The 18,181-nt window shown below is 37.1% G+C and overlaps 1 protein-coding gene across 2 annotated transcripts in view; it reads right to left on the bottom strand.

Annotated features, from left to right (window-relative positions):
• Positions 1 to 3,651: 3,651 nt before the first annotated feature.
• Positions 3,652 to 18,181, bottom strand: part of anapc7 (anaphase promoting complex subunit 7) — a 38,959-nt gene continuing 24,429 nt past the window's right edge. For both annotated transcript variants that reach the window (XM_020510699.2, XM_048611653.1), the window contains 5 exons: positions 17,667 to 17,784; positions 13,997 to 14,193; positions 11,954 to 12,178; positions 7,382 to 7,532; positions 3,652 to 4,942 (listed from right to left, as the gene is read on the bottom strand). In XM_020510699.2, the coding sequence (XP_020366288.1) occupies positions 4,753 to 4,942; positions 7,382 to 7,532; positions 11,954 to 12,178; positions 13,997 to 14,193; positions 17,667 to 17,784 (881 nt within the window). In that variant the 3' untranslated portion in view covers positions 3,652 to 4,752. The remainder of the gene's footprint in view (positions 4,943 to 7,381; positions 7,533 to 11,953; positions 12,179 to 13,996; positions 14,194 to 17,666; positions 17,785 to 18,181) is intronic.

An 18,181-nucleotide genomic window follows, 5' to 3' on the forward strand; every position in this document is an offset into this window, starting at 1 on the left:
AATTTTAAGTGTTCAGATTTCAAACATATAATGAAACCTAAACACACACGTATTTAAAACCATACCATTCAAATCCGGTGCATAAAGATCCATTTTGTTATAGATATTTTTAAACAGCCTGTCGGCTATGATGCATCACTGAACCTGTACCTTCTAGCCCAGAGGTAGGGGTAATACCGCTGTACAAGGGACCTACCAAATATGAACAATAACCCAAAACATTAGACCAGGCACCATTTTGTTATATCTTTAGTGTACTTCAAAATGGTCTAAGTTTATGCTCAGCATTACATGATTATAATCTAAAAATAAATAAACTGAGTTACAATGTTGAGACACATCCTTCTAGTCTCTAGAGATTTGAATATTGGTAAAGCACAGATTATTTTAGAAGTATGTTCTTTCAAATAGTCAAAAATAGCCAATTGTTGAAGTCAGAAATATGCTTAGACCCTATTTCAATTCTACTGAAAAACAATATTCTCTCCATTTCAAATACAATTTAGTTAATAAAATATTTGACCTCAACATTACCATCAATTAACTTTCTTAAGTATGGCAATACAATGGGTGTCAGATATTAATGCTTGAAATGCTACCTCTGATTTCCAAAACACATCAAAGATTTAACTGGAGAAATTGAGAATCATACACCTTCAAAACTTATCCACTACTGTAATGAAACTTAAAAGAATTAATCTAACAAATTGAAGAAACTTGATGTGCTATTGATAAAGTTACAGCTACATCATATATTTGTAATACTTTTAAAAAAACTTACACATCAGAAAATTGTGGCTTTGAGACACAGAACCCAAGTTCAAAGAGTGCACTGCAATTTTTGAGATTCCCCTCTTTCAGAGAAGATGTCAAACAGTGGCCTCAGCTGTTTATTTTACGGTGGATGTGCATGATTCCATGACATTACTTGAAGAGAAACAGGGGAGATATTGTGTTCAACAGAAATTCTTCAACCTGTATGGCTAAAGAACACTCTGTGGCAAATTGCTTGCTGTTTGTGGAACCTCTTCAAATTGCACTCATTTTCTTAGTAGCCAAGCACTAGTGGGCACATCTTCAATACATTTTGGTTTGCAATCACTAATGAAACTGTTAAATGGTTGTGTATTTTGTCACTTTCAATGATTTTAAAATCAAAATAAATGATAGGTGGGAATAGAAACATTAATTGCTTAATTTTGGTGAAAAACACTTTTTTTGAGTTATTAAAACTGTACCAGGTTACCAATAACATGTATCTAGGAATTTGTTTTAATGGAAAGAAAAACTAAACTCTAGTGGCTGCACAATTGTGCTGATTCATTAAAACTTCACATGAGATTATACCATCTAATATTCCACTTGCACCATTGTTGAAAACTCAATCCCAGCATTACCTTCCTACTTTTATTTTGTTTACTTCTCCCAGTCCTTTTTACACTATTTAGAAATGATTTCTATGCTTTCCTTGCTTTATTTCCCATGGTGTATGTTAACGCTCCACATATGTCAAATTTATGGACTATAAGCCAAATGAATAAGCTCAGCCTATATAATGCAATTATAAAGAGCCCCAAATACTAAATCAGTTCTTCTCAGCCAAGTTCAAAAACATCCTAAACATTTTTTTCAGTCAGGAGTGGAATCAAGAAATAGCAGCACCTGTGGTAAGCACAAGTGAAAGATTACAAGTGAATTGATTTGTAGATGAGCAAAAGCTCCACAGAATGTAACAAAAAAGTTAGCAATTGTCTCTCAGAATTTAATGGTACTATTACTGTAGATAGAAATCAGATTAAAACTTGAATAAAGTGCATAGTTAAAAAGGAAATATATTTCAGCACTCCTGAGAGCAAAAGATTTTTGATAGTAACACCTCAATGTCATTCAAATCATTAAAATGTGCAACTTTGAAATGAAACAATGTTAAGCAAATCAGATTTTTTCAATTATAATTCCATTGAAAGGAATGGTGGGGGGGGGTGGAATCTAATCGAAACTTACAGAATACTGAATGGCCTGGACAGAGTGGACGTTGGGAAGATGTTTCCATTAGCAGGAGAGACTAGGACTCAAGAGCACGGCCTTAAAGTAAAGGGAAGACCCTTTAGAACGGAGGTGAGGAGAGACTTCTTTAGCCAGAGAGAGTGGTGAATCTATGGAATTCATTGCCACAGAAGGCTGTGGCAGCCAGATCATCGAGTATACTTAAGACAGATAGATAGGTTTTTGATTATCAAGGGGATTAGAGGTTATGGAAAGAAAGCGAGAGAATGGGGTTGAGAAACTTATCAGCCATGATTGAATGGCACAGCAGACTTGATGGGCTGAAAGGACTAATTTCTGCTCCTATGTCTTACAGTCCTATAATCAAAGGAAAACTTGCAATTAAATTCTGTGACATGCTCTTGTCAGAAAACATTAATATCTCATACAAGCAGAAATATTTTAGACTGCAAATTTCTATAACTTGTAGAATGAGTTTTAAAACATAAAATACATTTACTATTTTTCTGCGCTCCTCGTACTTACCATTTCTTTGGCTTCTAGACACTCCAGCTCTCTTAATCCTCAACTTTGTCACTTTTGCCGTTCCTTTCCAGTCACTTCCAGAATAGCTTTGAGTTATACTGTTGCAGAGGGAAACCACAAGCTTAGAGCAGTAGTAAGAAAATGGTTGATGGTAGGAAGGTTGGGAGCAGTCAGGGAGTAGGAGATACTCCTTCAAAATGGTGCTAATTAGGTCACATGACCAATCATGAAACACTGAAGTAAAACTCAATGCTAAATGCATTGAGCCCTTTTAACTGACCAATGTGAAAGCAAAACAACTTAAAATGGGGTGACTTCATATGGGTCTTGCTGTAGGTGGAACGAAAAAAAAAAATTGCATGGGTTTCTGCAATTAACTCTAGCTTTGGAGGAAATACGAATATTCTCAGAAGATGAATCCGGCATTAAGAAGGAAACCAGGCAGTCAGGAGCTCAATTAGATAATGGGGGAATATACTTAATGGACAAGAGGAGCGACTAAGGGAGAGTAAATGCGGAGGCCAAGGTGAAGGCAGTTGCAGGGTAAATGGAGATTCAGTAATTGGGTGTATTACACAGAACACTTAGCAGAAGGACTGCATTTTAATAAATTCCATTATTCAACAGTTTTAATTATATTAAAACCCCTCAATTTTTAAATATTTTCTTCCTGCTTGCAACTCACTATTAACTGTGAATCCGTGACTCAGTTCTTGTATACCCTATGTATTATACCTATGCTTCAACAGGATGTTTATGTCCTCTGATCTAAACAAGGAAATTATGTACCAGCAAAAATACGTTGATAAATAATGGTTTTAAGTAATTGTTGATTTAAAGCAGAGTATAATTTATGGGGAGGTCAACTGAGGGAGTGCCGAAAACTAAACAAGGTTAGCAGGCTGGACTTCGACTGTTGTTCTAAATTGGTGTGAAAATTCATCATCCATATTTAGGGAAATTGTTCATAGTTGACAGATACTTCAGGTTTAGGTGATGTAGGTTTTCCCCACAGATGCTGATTCACACCCAAAGCAAGACTTCCAATCATACAATTTCACACACAATGAAAAGTTACTTCAAACAGCACGTAATCAACTTTGACCACAGAATGACAAATTAATAATTACATTATTTTTATTTAAAGGAAAAAATACGTGCATTTCATACACAATGATAGTCATAACTGCCATGTATACATTGTATACATTTTAAGTAGTACAGCAAAATTTTATTCCACCTCACATACTTTACAAAATACACAGAGGTATCAAAAAATTATGTTCTTGCAAGAACTGGCTGGTGAATACACACGAAACATCACAGCTATCAAAAAGATTGAATACAAATAAGTTATAGTACCCAGGATGTCCAGTGAATTTGGATACAGCAATTTCCAGAATTTAATGTGCATACACTCAATAATAACTAGCTAGTAACAAATGGTAAAAAGATGTTCAAGTAAATCTTGGTTATAATGTAATGTAAGAGTCAAACAAGCAACAACTGGGAACTTAGTAGCTAAAAATGTATTCATGTGGTATTGACAAAAATAATAGTGACAATAGGAAAGGCCACTAAAAGAGGGAGAACAAATCAAAACAAAATTGAAGGCAGTCAACCTTTTAAATCTCTGAACACAGGTTCAATAAGAAAACCACTTGCTGTTTAAAATTTAGTTTCAGGATTCACTTTTTATTTCCCCAAACATCCCTTTCTAGGCCACCCAAACTAAATTTTAAAGTTTTCCTGAATGGAAGTATTAAAGTATTTCACCATCCAGAGCTTTACTTTGAATTTAAGTAATCCCTTTGCCAAAACAAAAGACTCCCTTTGTTGTATTCATGAATTTGAAAGATGAGTATTCTCAAATTCAAACATGTAAATTATTAGCAACACAACACCAAGAATATTTCACATGTGCCCAGTGCAATGGCACTAACATCAGGTAACTAGTCTGGATCTGCATTATGGAGAAAGGGAGGAGCTTTAGTAAAGGAATAAAATTAAGTTTGTACAAAACATACAGTCCCTGTACAAATATACCTTATGAAGTAGAAGTTAAGATTCTGGACAATGTGTTTTCCATTATTGTGAATCAATGATTATAGTTAGTTATAAAATCTGACCCATTTGGGTAACTGCAGGAACAAGGATTCCAAATATGTCAGGTCTTTGAAAAAGGTTTGCATATTATTTGAGAGCATTTCAATGCTTTTATCACTGTATGCCAAACCACTGTTCTTGATCTGCCCACTGCGCAGTCTCACTATCACTACCCTCCAGGTCCCCTTCCTCTCCACTACCTTCCATGTCATCCACATCTTCTTCTTGTGCTGCCTCGGTCTGACTTTCTTCCTTCTCCATCTTCTGCATTCCCTCTAAAGACTTCTGATCATTAGGATCCATGCTGTAAATTGCAAAATAAAGTTACTCACAATGTGTTTTTAAGACAACTACTTTGTGGGCAAATGACAAGCAGGCACAGCTGTGACCATAATGTGCAGATCTCAGCACAGGTATTTGGAGGGGGAGAGAGAGAAAACGGAATATACTGTTTAAAATTGAAAGCTTCAGTTTATAAAAATGGAGAAGTGAGCCCTCACATTTGGAGTAAAGGAAGATTTTTTAAAAGAACAAGTCAGTTTGTTCAGTAATGCTATGATACCTCATATTGATTTGGTTTTTGCCAACAGCTAGATGTTTATGATAATCTAGAAGGTGTCCACTCTCTTTTTTGAGCTTATGAAATGACTGCATCTTCTCACAGTACTGCGTCCACACATTTTCCCGCAGTAATGTGGTGAAAAATAGGATCTTCAAATTAAATAAGCAAAGGCAAACAGTTGATGAATTCATAATTTGTAATTAATGTACATTGCCTTAAGGAATTAAAATCGCCATGGCAAAAGTAGTTCAACCATGTCTAACAAGACAAGTTAACGATAGTATTAGATTAAAGAAAGAAGCTTATATTGCTAATAGGATGCAAAAATCTGAGAATTGAGAAGATTTTAGAATTTAGTAAAGGATGGAAAGGAATTGATAAAGGGAGAGCAAATAGCATATGAAGTAAACTAATAAAGTAGCATAAAAACAGATTGTAAAAGTATGCCAAGGCACCCAGGTATCTTTGTACATAAATCACAAAGTTAATACACAGAATCAGCAAGCAATTAGGGAAGCAAAATGCTATGCTAGATTTTATGACTAAAGGATTGTCGTAGAAAGGTATTACACTGGATACTGACGAGACCAGATAGTATGTGCAGTTTTTATATCCTTAACCAAGGAAAGACATACTTGCTTTGGAAGAAATCTTTTTAATTCACTTTCACTCAAGTGATGTGGATGTGCTGGTTGGGCCAGCATTTATTGCCCACCCATACTGAGCAGGTGATGGTGAGCTGCCTTCTTAAATCACTGCAGTCTATTTGGTGTGGGTATATCCGCAATGCTGTTAGGGAAGGAGTTCCAAGATTTTAGCCCAGCAACCCTGAAGGAACAGCAATATATTTCCAAGTCAAGACAGTGAGTGGCTTGGAAGGGAACTTACAGGTGGTATTCCCATATATCTGCTGTCATACAATGGGTCCTTGATTGGATGGGCCAATGAGCTGAGGAGTGGCAGATGGAATTTAATTTAGATAAGTGTGAGGTGTTGCATTTTGGTAAGGCAAGTCAGAGCAGGACTTATACACTTAACAGTAGGGCCTTGGGGAGTATTGCCAAAGAGATCTTTGCAGATTCATAGTTTCTTAAAAGTAGAGTCGCAGACAGACAGGATAGTGAAGGTGGTGTTTGGTACATTTGCCTTTATTGGTCAGTGCATTGAGTATAGAAGTTGGGAGATCATGTTGCAGCTGTACAGGACACTGGTTAGGCCACTTTTGGAATACTGTGTTCAATTCAGGTCTCCCTACTATAGGAAAGAGGTTGTGAAACTTGAAAGGTTTCAGAAAACAATTGCAAGGATGTTGCCAGGGTTGGAAGGTTTAAGCTGTAGGGAGAGGCTGAATAGGCTGGGGCTATTTTCTCTGGAGCGAGGAGGCTAAGGGGTGACCTTATAGAAGTTTATAAAATCATGATGGGCATAGATAGGGTGAATAGCCAAGGTCTTTTCTCCAGGGTAGTGGAATCTAAAACTGGAGGGCATTGGTTTAAGGTGAGAGAGGAAAGATTTAAAAGGGACTTAAGTGGCAACCTTTTCACACAGAGAGTGGTGTGTGTATGTAATGAGCTGCCAGAGGAAGTGGTGGAGGCTGGTAAATTGCAATATTTAAAAGGCATCTGGGTGGGAATAGGAATAGGAAGGGGTTAATAGGAATAGGAAGGGGTTAACAGGGATAAGGGGCAAATGCTGACAAATGGGACTAGATTAATTTAGGATATCTGGTCAGCATGGACGAGTTGGACCGAAAGGTCTGTTTCTATGCTGTACAGCTCTATGACTCTAGCTTGTCAAACTTGACCTGGAAGTTCACTGACACGAGCCATATTCCTCTCAGATCTACTCCTCATTGTAACGTATTACTTCTGAATGATCAACCATGATCTCATTGAATGGTGGAACAGGTTCAAGGGATTGAATAGCTTACTCGTGTTACCATGTTCCTGTGATTGAGCACTCAATCAAACGACAGATGAGTACAAACATCAACTAAAACAGATTTAAATTCATTTGATTGCGATTTTTATACAGAGAACAATTGTTTCAGCACTTGGGTCAGTTCATTTGTGCTCAACTTGACAGGAAATTTGTAAATACTAATAAATATTATTATTATTAATAACCACTAAAAAGAAAAAAGTAATTGCAGGCAATAACAAACATATTTGCTTTGCATACCTTAATGCTATGCTATACTGGTCCATTGCTTCCTGGTAATCATTTACAGCTACGAGAAAATCTCCAAGCATCCGATGCAAAACACACACACTCTGATTTGCCAATGCATTTCTCAGGAGAGCTATACCTTCTTCATACTTCTGTTCCCGATCTATCACGAGTGAATAAGATTTTAGAAATCATGACAGTGGTCTTCAAATATTCACAGTGCAGAATATAAAATTATTTTATGTTGGATCTTCATTTCATCCTTCAATTTCCACACACTGGGCAGGCTATCAATTTTCAGACTGACCACCAGGTGGCGTACTGGCTCATTTACTCCAGTCTCCCTTTCCCATGTTTAATGAAGTATTTTCTATTCTGTCATTTTCCAGCCTGTCCCATATGGATAGATTGAATTCGTAAGTGTTTTATTCTGAATTTCAATCTTCTTCTATCATGAATTAGCGCTTCAATTTGTTTTCCTTTCTTCTTGAAAATAAGAGCACTGAAAAACTCATCTAACTTTTGAATTACAGTAAAATTTAGTGTATAAAACACAAATGGTCGATCAGGATAATGGTTAATATTACCAGAATTAGGCAATTAAATATACTGATACGTTTCAGGTGATTTATGTATATTTCAGACAAGTTTGAGCACACAAAGAAAGCAAAATCTGATTCAATGCTGGTAAATGGTAAAAGTTCTAGAGGAAGGGTCACCGGACCCGAAACGTTTACTCTGATTTTTTCTTCACAGATACTGCCAGACCTGCTGAGCTTTTCCAGCAACTTTGTTTTTGTTCCTGGTAAATGCTTGTTTGTCTTATCTATTGAAAAATTTTTGTCTTCATTTCCCAGTTAGATAACTGGTCACGAAACTTGGGAGTATGTGTTAAACAGTGACCATTGTTTTAAAACGTGGTATAAAGTAACACAGGCCAACTTAAAAGTTTATTCTTTAGCACATGTAAATTGTTCATTCTGAATTGCAGTTTCTATGGCTACATGAGCAGCAAAAGATTGGTTTTGCATTTTCTCTGTTCTTATTCTTGTTTCTCCTTTTGAAAACTAGTCATAAAGATGATAAACCAGGTTGATTTGACATTGTGATTAGATTTTAACATGAATTCATATATCCTGGGATTTACCATTGATCAGATATTGAACTGAATTAGCCACATAAACACTGTGGCTGTAACAGCAGGTAAGAAGCTAGGAATCCTACAAGTAACTCACCTCCTGACTCCTCAAAGCATGTACACCATCCACAAGGTGCAAATCAGGAATATGATGGAATGCACCCTATTGCCTGGGTGAGTGCAGCTCACAACACTCAAGAAGCTTGACATTATCCAGAACAAAGTAACCTGCTTGATTGGCACCACAACCATTCATTCCCTCTACCATCTATGCTCAGTAGCAGCGGTGCATACTATTTACAAAATGCACTGCAGAAATTCACCAAGACTCTTCACACTGAACCTTCTAAGCACATACCCATTACCATCTAGAAGGGCAAGGCAGCAAATACATGGGAAGTTTTTCTCCAAGTCACAAACCATCCTGACTTGGAAATACATTACTGTTCCTTCAGTGCTGCTAGGTCAAAATCCTGGAATTCTGTCTCTAATAGAGTTGTGGGTATACCTACACCAAATCAACTGCAGCAGTTTAAGATGGCAGCTCACCACCAGGACCTCAAGGGCAACTAGGGATGGGCAAAGTAAAGTACGTCTCTCCTGAATTCTTTATTGGATTATTTATTAGTGATTATCTTGTGTTTAAGGCCCCTAGTTCTGGTCTTACATGTAAGTGGAAGCTTGGGGCCAGGTTTTGCAGTTGAAATGATACTGAAACAATCAAGAACTTGTCACCACTATTCAACAAAACAAACCACTCCTGGCACCTGCACATGTGCAATTAATACGGAAATTCAGAGGTTGCTATCAATGATCCCCTGCTCCTCCCTGTGATATGAAGTTTTAGCAATATCATTTATAAATAGTTGATTTAATGTAAACTACTTTTTTTTAAATCCAAAAAGTATATCAGATCTTTAGAAAACTAAACCTTGTTGAATGAAATCTAGCTAGGTTTTTAATTGTATAGCAACTAATAAATACACAGAACAATCTCTCTGGATCTGAAAAACTAGTGTGTGCTTATTAATTGTTGGCTTGCTGTTAGAGAATTCTATAATCTAAATGGCTCATTGGCCTATTAAATGACACCTCTGCTAATGGATGCCAAAAATTCCCTGTAGCTGGGACCAGAATGGAATTAGTCTCAGCAGTATTTATACCATATAGTGATCACTATATCTTTGTGAAAGTTAGCAGCAGTTCCTGTCACTTCGGTTGTGGGTAAAGTGTTGGAAAGGATTATAAGAGATAGGATTTATAATCATCTAGAAAGGAATAATTTGATTAGGGATAGTCAACACGGTTTTGTGAAGGGTAGGTCGTGCCTCACAAACCTTATTGAGTTCTTTGAGAAGGTGACCAAACAGGTGGATGAGGGTAAAGCGGTTGATGTGGTGTATATGGATTTCAGTAAAGCGTTTGATAAGGTTCCCCATGGTAGGCTATTGCAGAAAATACGGAGGCATGGGATTGAGGGTGATTTAGCGGTTTGGATCAGAAATTGGCTAGCTGTAAGAAGACAGAGGGTGGTGGTTGATGGGAAATGTTCATCCTGGAGTTCAGTTACTAGTGGTGTACCTCAAGGATCTGTTTTGGGGCCACTGCTGTTTGTCATTTTTATAAATGACCTGGATGAGGGCGTAGAAGGATGGGTTAGTAAATTTGCGGATGACACCAAAGTCGGTGGAGTTGTGGATAGTGCGGAAGGATGTTGCAGGTTACAGAGGGACATAGATAAGCTGCAGAGCTGGGCTGAGAGGTGGCAAATGGAGTTTAATGCGGAAAAGTGTGAGGTGATTCACTTTGGAAGGAGTAACAGGAATACAGAGTACTGGGCTAATGGTAAGATTCTTGGTAGTGTGGATGAGCAGAAAGATCTCGGTGTCCATGTGCATAGATCACTGAAAGTTGCCACCCAGGTTGATAGCGTTGTTAAGAAGGCGTACAGTATGTTAGGTTTTATTGGTAGAGGGATTGAGTTTCGGAGCCATGAGGTCATGTCGCAGCTGTACAAAACTCTGGTGCGGCCGCACTTGGAGTATTGCGTACAGTTCTGGCCACCGCATTATAGGAAGGATGTGGAAGCATTGGAAAGGGTGCAGAGGAGATTTACCAGGATGTTGCCTGGTATGGAGGGAAGGTCTTATGAGGAAAGGCTGAGGGTCTTGAGGCTGTTTTCGTTAGAGAGAAGAAGGTTAAGAGGTGACTTGATAGAGACATACAAGATGATCAGAGGATTAGATAGGGTGGACAGTGGGAGCCTTTTTCCTCGGATGGTGATGGCTAGCACGAGGGGACATAGCTTTAAATTGAGGGGTGATAGATATAGGACAGATGTCAGAGGTAGGTTCTTTACTCAGAGAGTAGTAAGGGCGTGGAATGCCCTGCCTGCAAAAATAGTAGACTCGCCAACTTTAAGGGCATTTAAATGGTCATTGGATAAACATATGGATGATAATGGAATAGTTTAGGTTAGATGGGCTTCAGATTGGTTTCACAGGTCGGCGCAACATCGAGGGCCGAAGGGCCTGTACTGCGCTGTAATGTTCTATGTTCTATGTTCAACACCAACTTCAAAATTCAGAGCATTATCTTTACACCTGCCCTGTCAAGCTGTTTCATAATCTTGAAAACATCTATTTGGAAGGATTTCTTTTGACTCTGATCATGGTAGGATCAACCTTGGTTTAGTGGGAGCATTTCTATCATTGAGTTAGAAGTCACCAACAGACTTGTGCCAAAATGTTGGCTTAACACAGAGTGATTGCAGCATTATTGGAGATACCATATTTTATGAGGTGTTAATGTTATGTGAACACTGGCTACAACATTTGTCTACAAGGCAAACTACCGCATTTCAAAATTAATGTACTATTTGTAAACTGCTGTATAGTCCTTAAAGGATGTGAAAGTTATTTCACAAATACAGCTTCTTTCTTTCTATTATTCTTCAATATATGCTTGCTGGTTACTAATTTCAACCTGTGTTCTCCATTAACTTTATGACAATAAAAATCTCCCCTTTCCAAACCTTTGTTAATAACTATCAATCTCATTCTGAATTTCTTCCTGTTTCATATTTGTGGTACCATTCCCATAACATCTTCTAATATCTTTCCAATAATGGGTGCCCAGACATACATTCTGCACCCTGACTGTGACCTTGCTAATGACCTTCTCAAATTCAATCTTTTTCTCAGGGGCATTTGTCATGTAATTGATGGTACAAACTGAAGTTCATAGATGAAGCACAAAATATTGTAAAGCATATTTACCTCTTTGCCTAATGTTCATCACAATTAAACTTATACCTGAAATTAAAGTAATTCCTCAAAAAGTCTGGAAAATGTCCAGAAAATTAAATCCAACTACACATCATTGTTTACTTAACATTATCACATGAATAATTTTTCGAATACAAATTACAGATAAAAAGAACTTACTCAAAAGTTCTGCCTTTTTGACAACTGCTTTCAGATAATCAGATTTCTGTGCTAGTGCTTTATCCAGCAATGTCCTTGCTTTCTCTTGTGTCATTGGGTCTTCCAAGCATACAGTGGCAAAAAGTGTCAGGGTCTGGGCATTTGGACCCAGTGTTTTAAAGACATTGTTCGCCATCACCATTGCTTCACGTATGCTGTTTGAAGCTAAATAACATTCAACTAGACCTGCAACAATACGAAAAGGCGGTGGTGCAATTGAGACTTTGGAAAAACTGTTACAAGTTAAAATGTCAAATAACTAAGAAAAGTATTACATAAATTGTTTAACTTTGTAAAACTATCATAATAGAACATAAAATAAGATATAACATGTAATGTACTTAAACAAGAATAAAGGCTCGCCTGATGAGACAAGACATTTAAAAATAAACTAGGGCAGTTGTCTCTGGACCAGACATTGTAAAAATAAGGGAAATCTCCCAAGTGTTTGAAGTTATAAAAGAGTTTGAGAAAGTAAACTCCAACACTGATGTCAGCAGAAAAGCACATGGAAAATCACAACCATCAAATACTCTAAATAAACATTTTTTTAAAATTCAGAGGTAATATTTCAAAAGAAATAATTTTAAACATATTGTAACAGATTTGTAAACAGAAAATGAACAGAGCCAAGCCCGAAGAGTCAGCTGGTATGGGGAAAACCCATTGCATTAATGTGTGGTGCTGACGGGGATCAGAGCAAAAATCACTAATTACAGTAGCCAGTGGCCAAAATTACTTTAAAATTAGATTTAGGATTGCACCAAATGCCAAGATGATGTGCCACCTTTTGGAAATGGGAGCACTGGAAGCAAAAACTGATGGACTTCCACAATAGAAATGCCCGTAGGGAGGAGTTTACACATTACCATCAGGAGCTGTTATAATGCAGTAAAAGAAAGTGGGAGCTTTCAAGAGCTGTCAAAGGCCAAGACTGGCTCCTGGCTGGAGAAGAGGGGAGGAGACAGAGCAGGAGGTAAAGTATTCTACTAAAAATAATTAAGTGATGTAGCGAAAGGACCAAAGAGGAATAACTAAGGTGAAAGATTAATAATATTTAAATAAAGTGTATTAAAAAAAGGGAGAAAAACTATTTCCTCTCCCATCAATAAAGGTAATGTCCTGACTATTCTGCTCTGTTGCCACCTAAGGCCAAGGCCTGAAAGTGCTTATAGATTTAGAACAAATCTTTGAAAATTTCACCTACAAATTCATTATAATTAATTATTAACAGATTGTCACTTACAAATGTTAACAGGAAGTTGTGGGGCAAATTTAAACTGGGATCTCCAAATTAAGGAATAAACACAGAACTTTTCATTAGAAGTTTCAAATATATATTAATGCAATAAATAAAGTGATTAGATAAATATAGCGTTGGCCCAGTAATTCAGAGGACCGCTATCATAATTGAATTGCCACTCCACTCGTTTATTCACGTTAATACAGAGCTTCACATTTCTAGCTGGGAATTCTGATCTCAGCTCCTTCAGAAATGCAGAGTGCAGCTGTGGGGCCAGCTGTGTAGTCACCCAGGAGTAACATAAGTTTGTAACAGCCCAATTTTTCCTTGGTAACTGTTAGCTTAAAAGTGCTACACTCACCCCTCCACCCACCATCAACCCCCATGTGAAGGGTTCCAGAAGCAGGGAAATTGACAATTAGAATGTTCAAATTTTTGGGCAATGCCCACAGAGTCTGCTGTGTCTGAGATTCTCAGAGTCCCATGACTGTACTGCTCCAAAGACTCTGACCATCAGAATATTCTGACCACTGACCCTGGGCAGATCAAAAAACAATGAAGTACTTGGTGAAATGTGCAAAAAAACAAATACAAATACAACATCATGCAATAGATCAAAAACAGAATTCAAAGTTATTCTGCTTTACCACTATTTATGCACAGATTTTATACAAAATAACTAAATCCTTTGTAAACAACCATTACAGAACTTAGGAAAGTCACTATGCTGCCATAAGAATACTAATAAATAAGAAATTTACCTTCATAACAATCCATTCTGCAGGGGGCAAGGCGCATTGCTTCCCTGAAATGTATGATGGCTTCCTGGATTCTGCCCAGGGCTCGCAAAGCAGCACCCTTTAATAATAAGGCTTGTACACTGTTACTATTCAACTGAATTGCTTTTGCTCCCAGATACAGAGCACGTGAATATCGTTTGCTGTATAAACACTGATACCTGTAGGCAGCAAGGCAACAAAATGAATGACAGATAATTGTTAATATAGCCAATTGTGAGCAGCGTTCGTAAATTCTTAATTTTTAAAAATATTTATTGCAAAAAGTCCACAAGTGCTGTATGACACTTCCTGAGGGTTAGAAGCTATTTATTTAATTAAATCACATCAACTTCACAAAACAATTGTATTTGAATGATTTCTCATTGCAGTACGATCTGGCAATTTGGAAATTACAGTGTCAATGTGTAGTTTAAAATTTTATATCTTAGCTGCTTGGAGTGGGCTATGAAATTTTCAAGTTTAAGAATGCTCGAGGTCCTGCACTGAATCCGCATTCTAGCACTGAACTCTATGAGGATTGATATCAAAAGGTGAATCCTTTAGGAGTATATTTACAAGTCTTTTTTCTTAATGTGGTACCTTATGTTTATTGCTTTGCAAATTTTCAGTCCTTGCAATGTTACATTCTGAGTCTCTCAATCATCTATGCTTAGTTCTCTCTCTTCCTTATCAACATACCATCCTTGGATGCAACATGCGCAGACATAGAATCAGCATCTACATGCATACTAATAAAATCCATTTAGACTTTTTCCATCACTATTTTTAAGCCCTCCACAGGCTGTGTTGCCAAATTGTTTGTCTGAATCTCAGTCTTGAAAGAACTGCAATCTTCTCCAAATAAACACTAGTAGGTCTGAAACCATGGCCTGCTGCCCGAAAATGGCCCTATCTCCTTCCACGGCCACTATCTCAGGCTGAATCAGCATGTTCAAAGGCTAAGTTCTATTCAATTCTGAATTTCTGACCACCTATCTACTATAAAACTATTCAGCATTTACACCTTGCTGTTTGCCTTAAGAACCTTCTTAAAAGCCACACCATCCACCGAGGTACAGTGACTTCTCCTATTTTCTTTGCCTCATTTTTGGGCATTTTTCTGTGTTTAAGATGCTACATAAATGCAAGACTTTGTTGTGAAATCTATGCTATTTTTGTGATTTGTATGCAATCAAGCCACAATCACTTTATTGGCAAAACAGGTCAGATTTTACTTAATTTTCCCCAAGTTTATTTGACTTTTCAAATAAGTTTAAAATTGCAACCTAGAAAAAGTTTACAAATATGATTAATTAAACTAACCCGAGTGCTTAGAATTACAGTGAGTATTATAATCAAAATACTTTGTCGCACCACTTATTAAATTCTATCCTTATGGATGGTTATACTACACCTCAAAAAATGTTGCCTTTCAACTAGTCCTCTTAATGAGGTGACTCAATTTCTGATCCTTAGTCAATTTTGAGTAAAATGAAAACAGAGAATTGGTGTGCCAAGAACAGTGACCAAAGCACAAATATCCAAAGAGCATTCTCATTCATTATACCTTACTACGTTATAGCACTGTGAAACTTGAATCAACGGTGCTTATTACAGCTTAAATTTTCTTTCCTTCAAATACCACTGCAGCAGATAACTCACTATTTAATAAGACAGTCAATATTCATTATTTGAACTGACAAGTCACAACTAACAATTATGCTACACAAGTGCCAGACAGTGACAATCGTCACAAGTAGGGAGATAGAATCTAACAATCTCCCCTTAACACTCAACTGCAATACCATTGCTAAATCTCCCACATAAACATCAATGGTGGGGAATGGTTTACCTTGACCAGAAACTTCCCTGGACCAGCCATATAAATAGTGGGGCTACAAGAGACAGTCAGAGATTGGAAATGATGGTGATTAATTCATTTCCTGGCACCCAAAAGCCTGTCCACCATGAACCAGGTGCAAGTCAGGAATGTCAATAAATATTCCCACTTGGCTGGATCAGTACAACTTCACTAATATTCAAGAAGCAGTCTCCTGCTCAGGAATCCACCCATCACCTTCAACACTCCCTCCCCTCAACTACCACCACATAACTGTAGCAGTGTGTAGCATGCACTCCAGCAAATGTTCCTTTGATAGCAACTTCCAAATGCGTGAGGTCAACTACTTAAAGGGCAAGGATACCAATGCATGGAAACACCACCTGCAAGTTCCCCTCCAAGTCACACTCCATCCTGACTCGGATTACATCATTGTTCTTTCACAATCACTGGGGTAAAGTCCTGGAACTCCCTTCCTAACAATACTGTAGGTGTACCTACACTAGATAGACTGTAGTAGTCCATAAGCACAATTCAGCACCACTTTCTCAGAAACATAATGTGCACCAATGATAGTTTCGTCAGTGATGTTCAGATCTCATACAATAAAATAATATCTTATTTTAGAGGGCAGTTGTGAACAGAATCGGAGTTTCTACATTAAACACAAGTCATGATAAAGAATATTGACACAAGTGCATGGTCAAAACATTCCAGTTGTCAAATGTTTTACTGACCAGTTACACATAGTAGTTTTATGAGAACCAGTTTTTCATGGTCATCAAATGAAGTGTCTCTCTTGCTAAGGATATTTGCCATCAACATGTCATTTTCCCCTTTCACAAATGGTTGCACTTAGTTTAAACAAAAAATTCAGTAAATTTAATCACAGTTTTGACAAATTAAAAGAGAAAACTTGCATTTCATGATCTTGGGATGTCCCAAAACTCTTTGTAACCAATGACGTACTTTAGAAGTTATCAATATTCTAATGTGGGAAAGATGACAGCCAATTTGCACATTGCAAGATATCTGTTTTTGCCTATGCTTAATTGAAGGATAAACTCTGGCCAGGACACCTGGGAATTTTTTTTTTTGAATAGTGCCATAGAATATTTTATATTCAAACCAAGGAAGTCAGAAGGAACCTCAGTTTAATGTCTTACCCAAAAGAAGGTTCCTCTGACAAGGTATTATTCTCACAGTACTGTACATAAGTTTCAAGCTTTTTGAGTGGTATTTGAATACACAATCTTTTGAGGCAAGAGTATTATCTCTGATCAAAGACTAACAAGTTAATTCCTGCAAATAAGGAAAACCCTCTCTGGCTGATAACATTTTTGCTGTAATCAATGTTATGGTAAAACTTATTTCTGTATACACTAATGCACTACATATTTAGGATATTCTTGGTCTGTACCACAAATCCAAGTTTCTCATCTGGATCAAGCAGCTGGGATTGAGAAAAGGGAGAAGACAGAAATTAAACCAGATATTTGTTAATATCTTATTTGGGAGTGAGGTGGAATATCATCTCACACAGCTCTTGTACGCTTCCTAGTTACTTGGTCCAAGAGTAGCAGAGATTACATCTAGGAAGAGTTGGAAAATGAAGATATGGGGTACATAACTATCATTTATCAAGAAACCAATATTTACAGAACTAGTGGAAATCTGTGCATCAATAATGGCACTAACCTTGCAGTTATAATCACCCAGATAGAACTCGCACAATAGTATTAATCATGACGTTACCAAGAAACAAAAAAGACTGCTTTGTTTCTTCCTACAATGAAAAATTTAAAAACCTACCCTGAGACAACCCATGGTTCTGCATGCTGATCAGAAATGTTAAATAAACGGCCACCTAAATTTTCGACATCCTCTAGTCGACCTTCACCTGCCAAAAGGTACCCATATACATCCATTCCTAAAATGGAGGCAAGTTTGAAAACATATCAGACAGCTTATTATAAAACCATATTTGTTCCACAATTCTAGATTTGCGAATGTTGGTCTGAAATTTGTACACATCCAATATTTTTCTGTTTAAATATTGTTAATACTTAAGAAATGTTCTCAAATGAATAAGTCAATTTAACCTGCATCATAGTTTAAAACTGGACTAATAATCTAAAGGCCCAAAGTAATTCTCTAGGGACTTGGGTTCAAAACTCATCACAACAGCCAGTGGAATTTAAATTTAACTAATAAAATCTGAAAGTGAAAGCTAGACTCAGTAATGGTGACCATGAAACTGATCATTAATTTTGGTAAAAGCCTATTTGGTTGATTAATGTTATTTAGGGAATATAATCTGCCATCTG

Source organism: Rhincodon typus, chromosome 24, assembly GCF_021869965.1.
Source record: "Rhincodon typus isolate 14 chromosome 24, sRhiTyp1.1, whole genome shotgun sequence".
In the NCBI taxonomy this organism is placed as follows: domain Eukaryota; kingdom Metazoa; phylum Chordata; class Chondrichthyes; order Orectolobiformes; family Rhincodontidae; genus Rhincodon; species Rhincodon typus.